This window comes from Rhea pennata, chromosome 29, assembly GCF_028389875.1.
Source record: "Rhea pennata isolate bPtePen1 chromosome 29, bPtePen1.pri, whole genome shotgun sequence".
Lineage (NCBI taxonomy): Eukaryota > Metazoa > Chordata > Aves > Rheiformes > Rheidae > Rhea > Rhea pennata.
In genome coordinates, this window is record NC_084691.1 from 3432948 (window position 1) to 3447473 (window position 14526).

General features: G+C 48.0%; 1 protein-coding gene across 1 annotated transcript; it reads left to right on the forward strand.

Moving 5' to 3' along the window:
• Positions 1-4006: 4006 nt before the first annotated feature.
• Positions 4007-14526, forward strand: LOC134152055 (keratin, type II cytoskeletal 7-like). The gene is made up of 10 exons (XM_062597096.1): positions 4007-4168; positions 4454-4530; positions 10461-10938; positions 11597-11808; positions 12005-12065; positions 12495-12590; positions 12828-12992; positions 13324-13449; positions 14139-14359; positions 14490-14526. The coding sequence occupies exons 1-10, from the start codon at positions 4007-4009 to the stop codon at positions 14524-14526; spliced, it is 1635 nt and encodes a 544-aa protein (XP_062453080.1).

Consider the following 14526-nt stretch of genomic DNA (forward strand, 5'->3'; position numbering starts at 1 on the left):
TATGGGCCAGGAAGTGGTGGTTATGGGTCTGGAGGCGGAGGAAGCTCGGGCAGTGGAGGATCGACCTCCGGCAGTGGTGTGTCCAGCTTTGGAGGGGAAGGTAGCTGTGCAGGAGGAGGAGGATATAGGCCTGGAAGTGGCCGGAGCAGTCCTCGCAGTGGGGGTCTGAGCTCTGTTGGAAGCAGCAGCTCTGGAAGGAGAGGGTCGTTCTCTGGAGGAGAAGGAGGAAGCTCAGGTGGTGGAGCATCCAGCTTTGGCGGAGGAGGTTATGGGCCAGGAAGTGGTGGTTATGGGTCTGGAGGCGGAGGAAGCTCGGGCAGTGGAGGATCGACCTCCGGCAGTGGTGTGTCCAGCTTTGGAGGGGAAGGCAGCTGTGCAGGAGGAGGAGGATATAGGCCTGGAAGTGGCCGGAGCAGTCCTCGCAGTGGGGGTCTGAGCTCTGTTGGAAGCAGCAGCTCTTCTGGAGGAGAAGGAGGAAGCTCAGGTGGTGGAGCATCCAGCTTTGGCGGAGGAGGTTATGGGCCAGGAAGTGGTGGTTATGGGTCTGGAGGCGGAGGAAGCTCGGGCAGTGGAGGATCGACCTCCGGCAGTGGTGTGTCCAGCTTTGGAGGGGAAGGTAGCTCTGTAGGAGGAGGAGGATATAGGCCTGGAAGTGGCCGGAGCAGTCCTCGCAGTGGGGGTCTGAGCTCTGTTGGAAGCAGCAGCTCTAGAAGGAGAGGGTTGTTCTCTGGAGGAGAAGGAGGAAGGTCAGGTGGTGGAGCATCCAGCTTTGGCGGAGGAGGTTATGGGCCGGGAAGTGGTGGTTATGGGTCTGGAGGCGGAGGAAGCTCGGGCAGTGGAGGATCGACCTCCGGCAGTGGTGTGTCCAGCTTTGGAGGGGAAGGTAGCTGTGCAGGAGGAGGAGGATATAGGCCTGGAAGTGGCCGGAGCAGTCCTCGCAGTGGGGGTCTGAGCTCTGTTGGAAGCAGCAGCTCTGGAAGGAGAGGGTCGTTCTCTGGAGGAGAAGGAGGAAGCTCAGGTGGTGGAGCATCCAGCTTTGGCGGAGGAGGTTATGGGCCGGGAAGTGGTGGTTATGGGTCTGGAGGCGGAGGAAGCTCGGGCAGTGGAGGATCGACCTCCGGCAGTGGTGTGTCCAGCTTTGGAGGGGAAGGTAGCTGTGCAGGAGGAGGAGGATATAGGCCTGGAAGTGGCCGGAGCAGTCCTCGCAGTGGGGGTCTGAGCTCTGTTGGAAGCAGCAGCTCTGGAAGGAGAGGGTCGTTCTCTGGAGGAGAAGGAGGAAGCTCAGGTGGTGGAGCATCCAGCTTTGGCGGAGGAGGTTATGGGCCAGGAAGTGGTGGTTATGGGTCTGGAGGCGGAGGAAGCTCGGGCAGTGGAGGATCGACCTCCGGCAGTGGTGTGTCCAGCTTTGGAGGGGAAGGTAGCTCTGTAGGAGGAGGAGGAGGATATAAGCCTGGAAGTGGCCGGAGCAGTCCTCGCAGTGGGGGTCTGAGCTCTGTTGGAAGCAGCAGCTCTGGAAGGAGAGGGTCGTTCTCTGGAGGAGAAGGAGGAAGCTCAGGTGGTGGAGCATCCAGCTTTGGCGGAGGAGGTTATGGGCCAGGAAGTGGTGGTTATGGGTCTGGAGGCGGAGGAAGCTCGGGCAGTGGAGGATCGACCTCCGGCAGTGGTGTGTCCAGCTTTGGAGGGGAAGGTAGCTCTGTAGGAGGAGGAGGATATAGGCCTGGAAGTGGCCGGAGCAGTCCTCGCAGTGGGGGTCTGAGCTCTGTTGGAAGCAGCAGCTCTGGAAGGAGAGGGTCGTTCTCTGGAGAAGGAGGAAGCTCAGGTGGTGGAGCATCCAGCTTTGGCGGAGGAGGTTATGGGCCAGGAAGTGGTGGTTATGGGTCTGGAGGCGGAGGAAGCTCGGGCAGTGGAGGATCGACCTCCGGCAGTGGTGTGTCCAGCTTTGGAGGGGAAGGTAGCTGTGCAGGAGGAGGAGGATATAGGCCTGGAAGTGGCCGGAGCAGTCCTCGCAGTGGGGGTCTGAGCTCTGTTGGAAGCAGCAGCTCTGGAAGGAGAGGGTCGTTCTCTGGAGGAGAAGGAGGAAGCTCAGGTGGTGGAGCATCCAGCTTTGGCGGAGGAGGTTATGGGCCAGGAAGTGGTGGTTATGGGTCTGGAGGCGGAGGAAGCTCGGGCAGTGGAGGATCGACCTCCGGCAGTGGTGTGTCCAGCTTTGGAGGGGAAGGTAGCTGTGCAGGAGGAGGAGGAGGATATAGGCCTGGAAGTGGCCGGAGCAGTCCTCGCAGTGGGGGTCTGAGCTCTGTTGGAAGCAGCAGCTCTGGAAGGAGAGGGTCGTTCTCTGGAGGAGAAGGAGGAAGCTCAGGTGGTGGAGCATCCAGCTTTGGCGGAGGAGGTTATGGGCCAGGAAGTGGTGGTTATGGGTCTGGAGGCGGAGGAAGCTCGGGCAGTGGAGGATCGACCTCCGGCAGTGGTGTGTCCAGCTTTGGAGGGGAAGGTAGCTCTGTAGGAGGAGGAGGAGGATATAGGCCTGGAAGTGGCCGGAGCAGTCCTCGCAGTGGGGGTCTGAGCTCTGTTGGAAGCAGCAGCTCTGGAAGGAGAGGGTCGTTCTCTGGAGGAGAAGGAGGAAGCTCAGGTGGTGGAGCATCCAGCTTTGGCGGAGGAGGTTATGGGCCAGGAAGTGGTGGTTATGGGTCTGGAGGCGGAGGAAGCTCGGGCAGTGGAGGATCGACCTCCGGCAGTGGTGTGTCCAGCTTTGGAGGGGAAGGTAGCTCTGTAGGAGGAGGAGGAGGATATAGGCCTGGAAGTGGCCGGAGCAGTCCTCGCAGTGGGGGTCTGAGCTCTGTTGGAAGCAGCAGCTCTGGAAGGAGAGGGTCGTTCTCTGGAGGAGAAGGAGGAAGCTCAGGTGGTGGAGCATCCAGCTTTGGCGGAGGAGGTTATGGGCCGGGAAGTGGTGGTTATGGGTCTGGAGGCGGAGGAAGCTCGGGCAGTGGAGGATCGACCTCCGGCAGTGGTGTGTCCAGCTTTGGAGGGGAAGGTAGCTGTGCAGGAGGAGGAGGAGGATATAGGCCTGGAAGTGGCCGGAGCAGTCCTCGCAGTGGGGGTCTGAGCTCTGTTGGAAGCAGCAGCTCTGGAAGGAGAGGGTCGTTCTCTGGAGGAGAAGGAGGAAGCTCAGGTGGTGGAGCATCCAGCTTTGGCGGAGGAGGTTATGGGCCAGGAAGTGGTGGTTATGGGTCTGGAGGCGGAGGAAGCTCGGGCAGTGGAGGATCGACCTCCGGCAGTGGTGTGTCCAGCTTTGGAGGGGAAGGTAGCTCTGTAGGAGGAGGAGGATATAGGCCTGGAAGTGGCCGGAGCAGTCCTCGCAGTGGGGGTCTGAGCTCTGTTGGAAGCAGCAGCTCTGGAAGGAGAGGGTCGTTCTCTGGAGTAGAAGGAGGAAGCTCAGGTGGTGGAGCATCCAGCTTTGGCGGAGGAGGTTATGGGCCGGGAAGTGGTGGTTATGGGTCTGGAGGCGGAGGAAGCTCGGGCAGTGGAGGATCGACCTCCGGCAGTGGTGTGTCCAGCTTTGGAGGGGAAGGTAGCTCTGTAGGAGGAGGAGGAGGATATAGGCCTGGAAGTGGCCGGAGCAGTCCTCGCAGTGGGGGTCTGAGCTCTGTTGGAAGCAGCAGCTCTGGAAGGAGAGGGTCGTTCTCTGGTGGAGAAGGAGGAAGCTCAGGTGGTGGAGCATCCAGCTTTGGCGGAGGAGGTTATGGGCCAGGAAGTGGTGGTTATGGGTCTGGAGGCGGAGGAAGCTCGGGCAGTGGAGGATCGACCTCCGGCAGTGGTGTGTCCAGCTTTGGAGGGGAAGGTAGCTCTGTAGGAGGAGGAGGAGGATATAGGCCTGGAAGTGGCCGGAGCAGTCCTCGCAGTGGGGGTCTGAGCTCTGTTGGAAGCAGCAGCTCTGGAAGGAGAGGGTCGTTCTCTGGAGGAGAAGGAGGAAGCTCAGGTGGTGGAGCATCCAGCTTTGGTGGAGGAGGTTATGGGCCAGGAAGTGGTGGTTATGGGTCTGGAGGCGGAGGAAGCTCGGGCAGTGGAGGATCGACCTCCGGCAGTGGTGTGTCCAGCTTTGGAGGTGGAGGAGGATATGGTTCTGGTCGAGTTGGAAGCTCAGTCAGTGGTGGGTCCGTCTATGGAGGCGAAGGTAGCTCTGTAGGAGGAGGAGAGTATAGGCCTGGAAGTGGCACATGTAGTCCTTGCAGTGGGGGTCTGAGCTCTGTTGGAAGCAGCAGCTCTGGAAGGAGAGGGTCATTCTCTGGAGGAGAAGGAGGAAGCTCAGGTGGTGGAGCATCCAGCTTTGGTGGAGGAGGTTATGGGCCAGTAAGTGGTGGTTATGGGTCTGGAGGCGGAGGAAGCTCAAGTGGTGGAGGATCCATCTCTGGCAGTGGCGTTTCTAGCTCTGGCGGGGGAAGTTATGGTACTGGTGTAGGTGGAAGCTCAAGTGGTGGAAGGTTCCTATGTGGAGAAGGAAGATACAGCTGTGGAGCAAGAGGATATCGATCTGCAGTGAGTTCTGGAGGGGAGCAGAATGAAGAGGGCAAGTAGAATGCTGTAAACTTGAGACATCTAGCTTTGGAGATGGTAGTGGAGAATGCAGGTTTAGAAACAGAAATCTTTTGTAGAAAAAGATGTGCTGGTCTGGTGCGGAAAGTGACTCAAGAATATGCAGTTCATCTAGAGATCGTTACCACAAACAATATTTGCATTCAAAGATCAACTGTCACTTTTAATAGAAACCTGGAGTTCTTGTGGATACAAGATTGGGTTTCCTCTTAACCGAGTCACTCCTAGTCTAGGTGGGTCGTATATAGTCCAGAGCTCTGTTCTCTCTACAATACCATCTCCTGAATTCACCCATCAGTGTGCCATGGGCACATCTTCTTTTGACCTATACTTTCTCTTGAAGATACTGTGATTGTAGCTATTGTTTCTTCAGGCATTTTCTGGAATGCTCTGAGCACTTCAGTGCTCACGCTATATTTTGGACTTTTTTCTTGGTCAATTAAAAGCTTGAAACCATGCCTGTTGTGTGTGTGTGTTTTCGTGAGGGTACAGCTCTGAAACATGCATCAGATATTTGAAAGAATGCTCTGAAGTATGTTATCTAGTTTATAGAGAACTGATCCAGTCTCAGGAAATTTTTAACAGAAACATGGAAGAAGGTGTTTAAGAACTAACATCTGTGGCTGGTGGAACCTAGGCTTCAGAGTACAAGTCTCATTGGCCTAAGCTAGCCAATTAACCAGGACACATGGTTACATCTCACTTTCTTTATTCCCTCCTGAAGTCACTCATTAAGTAATCGTGGCACAGGTCAAATCATCCACATGAATTTTGCTAGCATTGTATTTTGCTGATTTAGAAAAGAACAGAATGTCTATGAACAATATCGTCTCTTTATCTCATTCCTAGCCCAGTCTTCTCCTAGGGCTCCAAAGTACAGTTGGATGGGTCCATCTAGCCACTGGTCAGCCATGTTTAACAAATATTCTATTTAACGGTCACTTCTATGCAGGAGAAGTTAGAAGTTTTCTAAATTTTCATGAAAGCTACTCTAAATTCAATAAAAAGTTCTAATGAAGAATAGAGAAACTGAAATTCCTGGGAGTTTGTTCAAGAACCTCAATGCAACTTTGTCATCTTAATTTAGCAACACACCACCTAGATGACACGGGTTGTGACACTCCAGTTAGGAATATTTCATATCCCTCTCTCCCAGTCAGAGGAAAGATAGAAGCTTCTAAATTGCTTTTCAGAGAAATAAGACTGTGAAGAATCCTGGAGGTGGCAGCCTGGGGTGGGCGCCAGTGAGCAGTTCCTTATTGGGAAATGAGATGCTCAGCTCAGTGGGAAATCCATTATGGAGAGCCATTTGCACATCACCATGGAACCATGAAAACAGAAGGTTCATAGGGAGCCACAAAGGGCTACATGAAACCTTTGGTCTAGAAGAAACTAGGGCTACTCTTCATGTGGTGAGTTCTAGACACTCATTGAGGCAAAACTGATTTATCATTGCTCTCATCAAACGCAGAAAGCCCTGCACATTGTCAGACCCAACTTGCTATTCCAGGGCTGTGTTAAGGAACATCATCTGGAGATGATGTTAACTAACCCTGCTGAGATAAGCCTGGGTTGGATTTTCATCTGCCCTGGCCCACATCTCACAGGTTCAGTGTTTGGGTGGTGTGAGCCTGCCTGTGCTTGCAAAATGCCATGCAGAGCTACCCTACAAGAGCTGAGATAGTTTATTCATCTTGTTAATGCTTGTTATTGCATAGTTCGCTGAAACAGTTCAACTCTTCAGAATCCAAGTGATAAGCTACACTGTCACAAAGACATTTTCATCTAAGACAGTGGACAAAGCTTCTCAACCAGGACCAAACTCTTTCCCTTTCCCCTTTCTTCCTCCTACCCCAACCACTGCCAAGAAAACTGGAAACTTTAGAAGGTAGTTCTGATTTTTCTTTCTTTTATTTATTTCTTTTTATGTTGAGAGGAGGAAGGTAGAGTCGGGGGAGAAAAATCAGCACTTCTAGAGGCAATTCAACAGACTTGATTTGTGCAGCTACTTTAGTATGGGATGAATCACCTAGAGATCACACAAACCATCCGTTTCACTTGACTGTAAGAGCAGCTTGGGAGACTAGCTTAGAAAAAAGACTGCTAACCCAAAACTCCCGAGAAGAGCTTGATCAGCATTTCCACTAAGTCTTTCTAAGTACTGTTTACACTCTGGTAGTACATAGCTTTAAGTGCAAGGCTAACTTTTGTGAAGGAATGGTTTGGAAGGGTATACCAAAACCTGTTCTGCTTGTCAGCTAAGCTATAATGATATCTCCAGTTTCTGGGATGAGTGTTCTGGCACCTCCTTCTGTATAAAATTGCCTCTGTTTAAGTAGGAGTGAAAAATCTGTCCACAGATTCCAGACATCTAAAAATATAGTATTTTTAAAGATGCTTGATAGCTGCTGTTTCTTTCCTTCAGCACGTATTTGGTCCAACTCCTGCTTGTATATTCAGCTCATTCTGTCAGGAGTAAGACCAAGTTTCATTTCTTTGGACAGTATGGATCTGAGCTGGAAAAAGACTTGAAAGTAGCTCAAAGAGGTGCAGAATGACATGCCCACTGCTATTTTCTAATTGTCTCAACAATAAGTTGCATGTGTCAATTATATTGATCATGCTTTTTGTTTGTTTGTTTGTTTGTTTGTTTTTAATGTGAAATACCACAAGATAGACTGGCTAAGGATGTGCCCAGAGACTTTTTGATTTTTGAGGTTCAGGTGCAGTCATGAGAGGAGAAGATCATAAGGTGAGACCTTCAGATTAGTATCATAAATGCCTTGAGGTAGGTAGCATCACTCAGCACAATACTGTAAACATGCTCATCATATAACACTGAAATCAGGTGTCTACTGACACCCTGTGCCAAAGCATGGCTTGAACCTCCAAGGGTACTAAGGTGAAGAGCAAGATTTCAGGTAGGAGGGAAGGAGATGAAGGTAACGAAGATGATGACAGTAGGTCAGTTGTCATTAAAACTGTTGGAAGTCTGTATCTCAGTGTTGTCCTTCTGCCAGAAGATGTATTAGAGGGCGTATATGCATTTTATGAAATATCCAAGGCTCATAGTCAACTTCAGGGCACAAATCCATGGGAAACCTCAGCTTCTTCCAGGTGGATGGATGGCCTTATTGTTCCCATACTGTCTTGGCTTCTAAATAAAGGTTGCCCTCTACAGATGTGAGCCACCTCTTGCTAACCATATCCTGAGAGGTTTCTGAGTGTTGGACTAGCTGTGAACAGATGCATTATAGCACCAAGAACCCAAACAAGAACCCATCAGGACAGGGATGCTCAAGATGCATTAGATACCACCACCTAGTGGGGGAAATAAAGTTGTGCTGCAGAGGTGTAGAGCTGGTCTTGGAGACATCTCTCCCATCCTGACTAAAGAAGTTTGAGGCTTCAGCACTCTTTAGCATGCAAAGATACTCAGAACAAAAAGTTCTCTCCTCATTTGCTTTGGCAAAAAGCTTTGAAATTAGTCATGGCTACATTGTATGGGCTTCCTTCTATCTTTGCTTCTGGGACTCTTTCCAAAATTCTTGGTGATTAAGGGGAAAAAAACTAATGAGTTGTGATTACCCTGGGACCTTTTCCCCTTTCTACTCTCTCCTGTGCCCACATACACACACAGATCTGCTTTCTTGTAAGGGAGCCACAACAAACAAGTTCTTGGACACAAAAACACTGAGTCCCATTAACTGGAAGTAAATGGGAAAAAATATGGTGTATTTTAATACTAAAGAGGCTATCCACTGTCAAAGGGCATGGAAAACCTATGGCTTCTGCAGCAAACTGAGTAGGATGAGGTGAAGTTGGGAGGGGAATGTGTGCTCCTTAAACCCTGCAGGAGCACTATTGACATTTCCAGGGCCGTTCAAGTGGCAGGGGATTCGATGGGAGATGAAGGAGAGACAAACGGGAAAAACAAAATGAGAACAGGCCCAGAGCAGCTTCAGGCAAAGTGCCCTCTTCCTAGGCTCCAATCCTGCTATTCCAGCTGGGATTGCCATGGACTCTGCTAATATTTAAGCAGGCAAGTTAGATGCCCAGGGCTTCAATCATTCCTGCTCCTCTGTGTGTAGGTGTAATTGATAGTGCTGTCAAGAACCTGCAATTAAGCTAGTTGTCTTTCCAGCTGCTTCATACCATCAATTATCTCTCTCACTGGGCTATGGGCAAGATGTTCCAGTGCAGACTATTTGCAAATAAGATATAGGAACACTTTGACAGCAGCCGCTCTTGGAGACAGAATACTAGCAGGGTTTCCAGTAAGCAGATTTGCTTTTCATCAAGCCTGTTGTGAAAGATAGTGACCCCCCCCCCAAAATGATCCCAGGGAGCAAAAAAAGTCCCTGTAAAACTCAGGAAAGAAATGAGCAAATGAGATATTACCCTTTTCTTGGGAATTTGAAACCCTTAAAAGTTTAATCACCAAGAACACTGACTAAGTTTTGAGCCAATGGAAAAGTTAACGAGAATGATGGCATAAGAGCAGCAGAAAGCCATTTCTTTCAAATCTAAACTGAAACTCTTCACATTTCTGTTATGAAAGAGAGTCTGGAAAGGAGCCACAAGGGCAGAGCTGCAATCTTGGCTCCACCTCTGAAGTATAGGGAGGTTCTCAGCAAATATATTAAACTTATCAGCTTCTTCTTCGCCATCTGTCAAGCAAGCCTAATAAATCTTTTTTTATTTGCCTTTAAGTATCCCAAGAGTTTTAATTACAAGCTCAAAGATAAAGAATATAAACAGAGAATAGCCATATAGTAGCTGGAATAATAATGCATATACTTTTTCATGATACTGGTGGTTGGTGCAGTCACAGTCTGCCCACCAAGGCCAAGCCTGCTGTGGTCTCCAGTTAAAGATTAACAAGCATCCAGTTAACATAGTTGTGGCTGAGGTTCCTTTTTTTTCTAGAATATTTATTGTCCTCTTCAAGAGAGGCTCATTTTCTCACGTGTTCTACACAATCTGAGCTAAAAACTTAATGAGAAGGTACAGCTACACTAATTTATACACCTAAAATTCACACATCTAAGTCTAAGCTGGTCATTTTAGACTTTCTTTGTAGTCAATGAAGAAGAGAAAGGCTCTCCAGAGAGCAAATCCTCCTATTCTGAAGTGGGCATCTGATAAAAATGAGACATGTCTGTCCATCAGCTCAGACCTAACATTTGAAGTTAAGAGAGCTGAATCCTGCCTATTCAGTCATGGTATTTAACTGAGGCTGTTATGCGGAGGACTGTTTTTTAAATAAAGTATCTTGCACTCTTGATCACGACAGATGAATTTGCATTTCCACTCCAAGTTATGATTCCCAGGTTCCAAATATTGGGCCTCCTGATGTATCTTGTGGACATGTACAGCCTTTGTTCTTCTGTGAAAAGCAGAATTTTGGAGACTCTCAAGGGAGTGGCTATGAAGAGAACAGATAATGCAAAATTCAGTTCTAATTTGCTGTTCACCAGAACATTCCTCTGCAATCTGTCCTTAACAGAGTGGGAGACGCTCTTAAGGCCATTTCCTAAACTATAATTAATGGGAGGAAGGAGAACAAATTAAAATAATAATAGAAAAACTCAAAAAAACCCAGCCTATGCTGTCCTCCAAGCAGAGTTTGCAAGCAATGCAATTTAAAAACAGTAAAATTCTATAGGATTTCACAAATGTTCAGTGTTACACATTGTTTTGCATATTGAAAGCCATGAATTGCCGCCAGGCAAGGCAAACCCCATGAAAATCCCAAATTATTCTTCTGTATCAACCAAGCCCAGATTCTGAGATGTGTATAAAGGAGAGACGCTCAGGGCTGTCAGAGCAGAGGGGCCCCTTTTTGAGTTGCATGCTCTGCTCTCTTCCAGCAGTCTGATTTTCCTGATTCTCTCCTCCTCCAGCCATACCAGCATGAGCCAGCAACTGTCAGCTGGAAGGTGTCTTCATGGACAGAAGTACTTCTCATCATCTTCTGCTGTGAGTGGCTTGAGCTGCTGCAGAAGCAGCGTTTTCCCCTCAGCTGCACCATTTGAGAGAGGATATGAAGTCTGGAGCTACAGCAGCCGAAGCCTCCAAAATGTGGATGGCCGTAAACAGATTTCCTCTGGCTATGGAGGACGGGGATGCAGGGATGTCCACTTCAACAATAAAAGTGGGAGTCACGGGAGTATGGTAGGTCTCTGCGGTAGGAGCTGCAAAAGCGAAGGTCTTTGCAGAATGCACGTCAGTGAGAACCTTCTGCAGCCTCTTTGTGTGAAGATTGACCCTGAAATCCAGCACACTCAAATGCAGGAACGAGAACAGCTGAAGAGCCTCAGTAACCGGTTTGCCTGTTTCATTGACAAGGTGAGATCTGAGAGGAGACTCGAAGAAATAATCAGGTTTAAGTGTGAAGGAAACTCTCCTTTTGGGCTGAGGTCTTCGATTCCTATCCTTCTGTCATCAGTTTACCTGAGACTTCATGCATGGCTTCAGTATCATGAGCTACTGTGAACTCTGCCAGTGCAGGCCTAGCTGATAAGGTTGTTTAATCTGGTTATTTTTGTGCTTAGATAAGCTACATCTGTATTTTTTTTTTTTAATATTGTGAGGGAGCTGTTCCCCCAAGGTTTTCTACTATGCTTCTGCGTTGTTGCACTCACTCCACACAGCTAGGCCTTTTAAAGTTGCATTGTCTTCTATTGACAAATGGTGATTTCCACTGTCTGAGCATCCAGCTGCTATGCAAACGTATTTAAAAAGTTCACTATCTCTGTAGCTGCTGCGAAGGCTGTGCTGCCTAAGGCTGCCCTGGGGAACAGGAAAGCAGCAGGCCTTGTTTGCTTTAGGATACCTGGATTATGAGGATCACAGTACCTCCCTTTTGTCCCTGTCCCCTTCATAATGAGCCCCTAGAGCACTGACTTAGAAGAGAAGATGCCTAATTCCTTCCCCATTCATCTAGTCCTCATATGATGCACCTAAGAACGTGTCTGAAGAGTGTGGCTTTGCTTTCTAATTGCAGGTACAGCACCTGGAGCAACGGAACAGGGAGCTGGTCAGTAAATGGGACCTCCTCCTAAAGCAGGTCATACCATCTCAGAAGAACCTCAAGCATGTCCTTGACAGCTTCATTTGCAGCCTGAAAAGGCAGCTGGACTCACTGCTGCATGAGAGGGGGCAGATGGAGCCTGAGCAGAACAAAATGGAGAAGCTTGTTGAAGAGTTTAAATGCAAGTAAGTGAGCAGAAACTATTGAGAGGGAGGTGAGCTCAGGCAGCCTTTCTAACTGAACTTTTTTTTTTTTGGTCTTGATAGCCTTCTCTCCATCAAAAAGCTACATTCCAAGAGCACCATGACCCCTAAAACCCAAACAGATAAGGCCTCCAGCCACAGAATGACCTAGCAACCAGTCTCTTTTCTTCTCTGACAGATACGAGCAGGAAGTGACCAGACACACAGCTGCGAAGAATGAGTTCATGCTGCTGAAGAAGGTAAGGAATATGGATGAATGGAGGGGTTGGATTTAGAGATGCAAGGAGTTCCTCTCATCTGTCCCTTCCCTGATAAGAATCAGGTCTAGAGAATATTAAAAGTTATTACACAAATAAGTATTCAGAAAAAAATGTATCATGGAGAATTACCAGAGAGTATCAAGCCTCTGCCATTTAGCACAGAAATTATATTCAGTTCTAAAATGATGGCTCATTATTACTAACAGTCAAATCATGGTATTTTTAAGCAATAGGCAAGCAGCATTGTATATACTTTTGGGACCCCTCAACTGCTGCTGTCCAGGGGATATCTGACCTTCCAGATCATATTTTCTAAACAAAACATCTTACTCGAAAAACATAGTGAAAATGCCTTAGGTCTCTGTATAGCCATTATTTTAACTTCTAAAGGTCTGAGAACTCTTTTAGGATATGGACTGTGTCTATCTGACCAAGGCAGAGCTGGAAGCAAAACTAGAAACCCTAAAGCAGGAGACAGAGTTCCTGAAGTGTGTGTCTGCTCAGGTATGAATACTCCTACCTTGTTCTTACTTGGCAGTTGTCATTCTCACTAACCATTCCTTGTCTATATTGATTTATGCCTGATGAAACCAATCCGTTAGTCTCTCTCTTGGAGGCAATGGGGCTCAAGCTACAAGTCTAGTCATTGCTCATGAGCTGTGGCTTCCACTAGGGTGTGAGATGAGAAATAGAGGGAGGGAAGACTACTGACAGCTTCCTGACACTTCACATGGCTTCTAGGAAATTGCTGAGCTGGACAGACGTCTCTGTGACACTTCCGTCATTGTGAAAATGGACAACAGTCGAGGCCTGGCTATGGAGGGCATCCTCAAGGGTGTTGACTGCTGGTATAAGGACATAGCTCAGAAAAGCAAGGCAAAGTTGGATGCACTGTACAGAATTAAGGTAAGCTCTAGCACCCAGTGACCACCCAGTGACCTGCCATAATTCTGGTACCATCAGAAATAGTAGCACAAAGCCAGTGGGACTTTTTCTTGTTATATCATGACCATGTAACTTACGGACCTAATTTTCCATTCTGCTAAGTTAACTTCAGAGTAGTATGGAGTCTCCAGGTCAGGACAATATTCCCCACACAAATACAGTGCAGTAGGACCGGATTCAGTCATGCTGGGAACAGCAGGGTCATTCAATTCACCTTGAAAAGAGAAGCAAGGCTCCTGTGTTACGTGTATGACCAGCATTAACTGCCAGCTCTCTCCTTTCTTACTCTCAGTATCAAGAGCTTGAGGAGTCAACGGGGAGAAGTTACAACGAACTGAAGTCCCACCAGCAAGAGACTGAAGAGATGCGTTTTGTGATCCAGAGATGGCAGCATGACCTTGAAAATATGAAGAAGCAGGTATGATGGGCCATGTTTACTCACCGGATATCCTGGAAATGAGATTCCAAGTCATGTTTTCTAGATTTCTCAGGCAGTCCTTTCGTCCTTAATGTAGATCACTGCCTCAGACTGCTTGCACTGCTCTAGCTAAGATCTTAACAGTGCTGAGCAAGGAAGGAGGATTATCTGATGGACTATTTTCTGCTGGATCATTTTGGTTATTGCAAAGAACTAACTGCACTAAATTACATCACTGGGTTAGCTGCAGCAACTCAGACAATTGCTCCAGCAAAAATTCTAGCAGGAGACAATGCTTCTTACATAGACTCAAAGCATCCAATAAGTAAGGTAGAGTTATGACTCATCAGTAATTCAGCACCCGTAGTAAGTGGTGTAATTTTCAGTCCATCTGATTCATTATGTATTTTATAACAGGAAATAATGGAAAACTTTATTAGTTCCAATTAGAACAAAATATTGGTATCCTTAAACAAGTTTAGAATAGTCTCATGGTACAGAGATGCACAGAGCTTTCCCATAGTATTTGAGAAGTGATGTTTGATTTTAGAGACATTTGACTTTCCTAAAGATGACATCAATACTTCCAAATTTGCTGTTCTCAAAAGGAGAGAGAATTAGCCTTTTAATGGTGAATATTAAAAGCGAGAGGACAGAGAATATAAGGACTTTTATCTCTCCCCGGACAGGTATCCTCTCTGCAAACATCAATTTGTGATACAGAGCAACGTGGGGACTGTGCCCTGAAAGATGCCCGGGAGAAACACACTGAACTGCAGAACGCCCTCCAGAAGGCCAAGGATGAGCTGGCTTGCATGCTGCGGGATTACCAGGAGCTGCTGAATGTCAGGCTGGCCCTGGACATTGAGATTGCAACGTATAAGACTTTACTGGAGGGCGAAGAGGGCAGGTGGGCACGATTACAACCGTGTGTGGTCAATGTGCAGTTTTTGGGACTCTCCAGCAGAGACAAGAATGATAGAAAATGCTAGAAATGCTAGTTATGTGATGGATAACCATATGACTTTCTCCTCCTTTAGGATATGCATTGGAAAACCTGTGAGCATGTGTAAGTAA

Bases quoted from the DNA above. Each gene is read 5' to 3' on its own strand.
- LOC134152055 (XM_062597096.1), top strand. From the start codon at position 4,007: ATGGGCCAGGAAGTGGTGGTTATGGGTCTGGAGGCGGAGGAAGCTCGG. The intron at 4,169-4,453 runs GTAGCTCTGTAG...GTACTGGTGTAG, and splicing joins GTCCGTCTATGGAGGCGAAG to GTGGAAGCTCAAGTGGTGGA. The intron at 4,531-10,460 runs GTGAGTTCTGGA...GCTCTCTTCCAG, and splicing joins CAAGAGGATATCGATCTGCA to CAGTCTGATTTTCCTGATTC.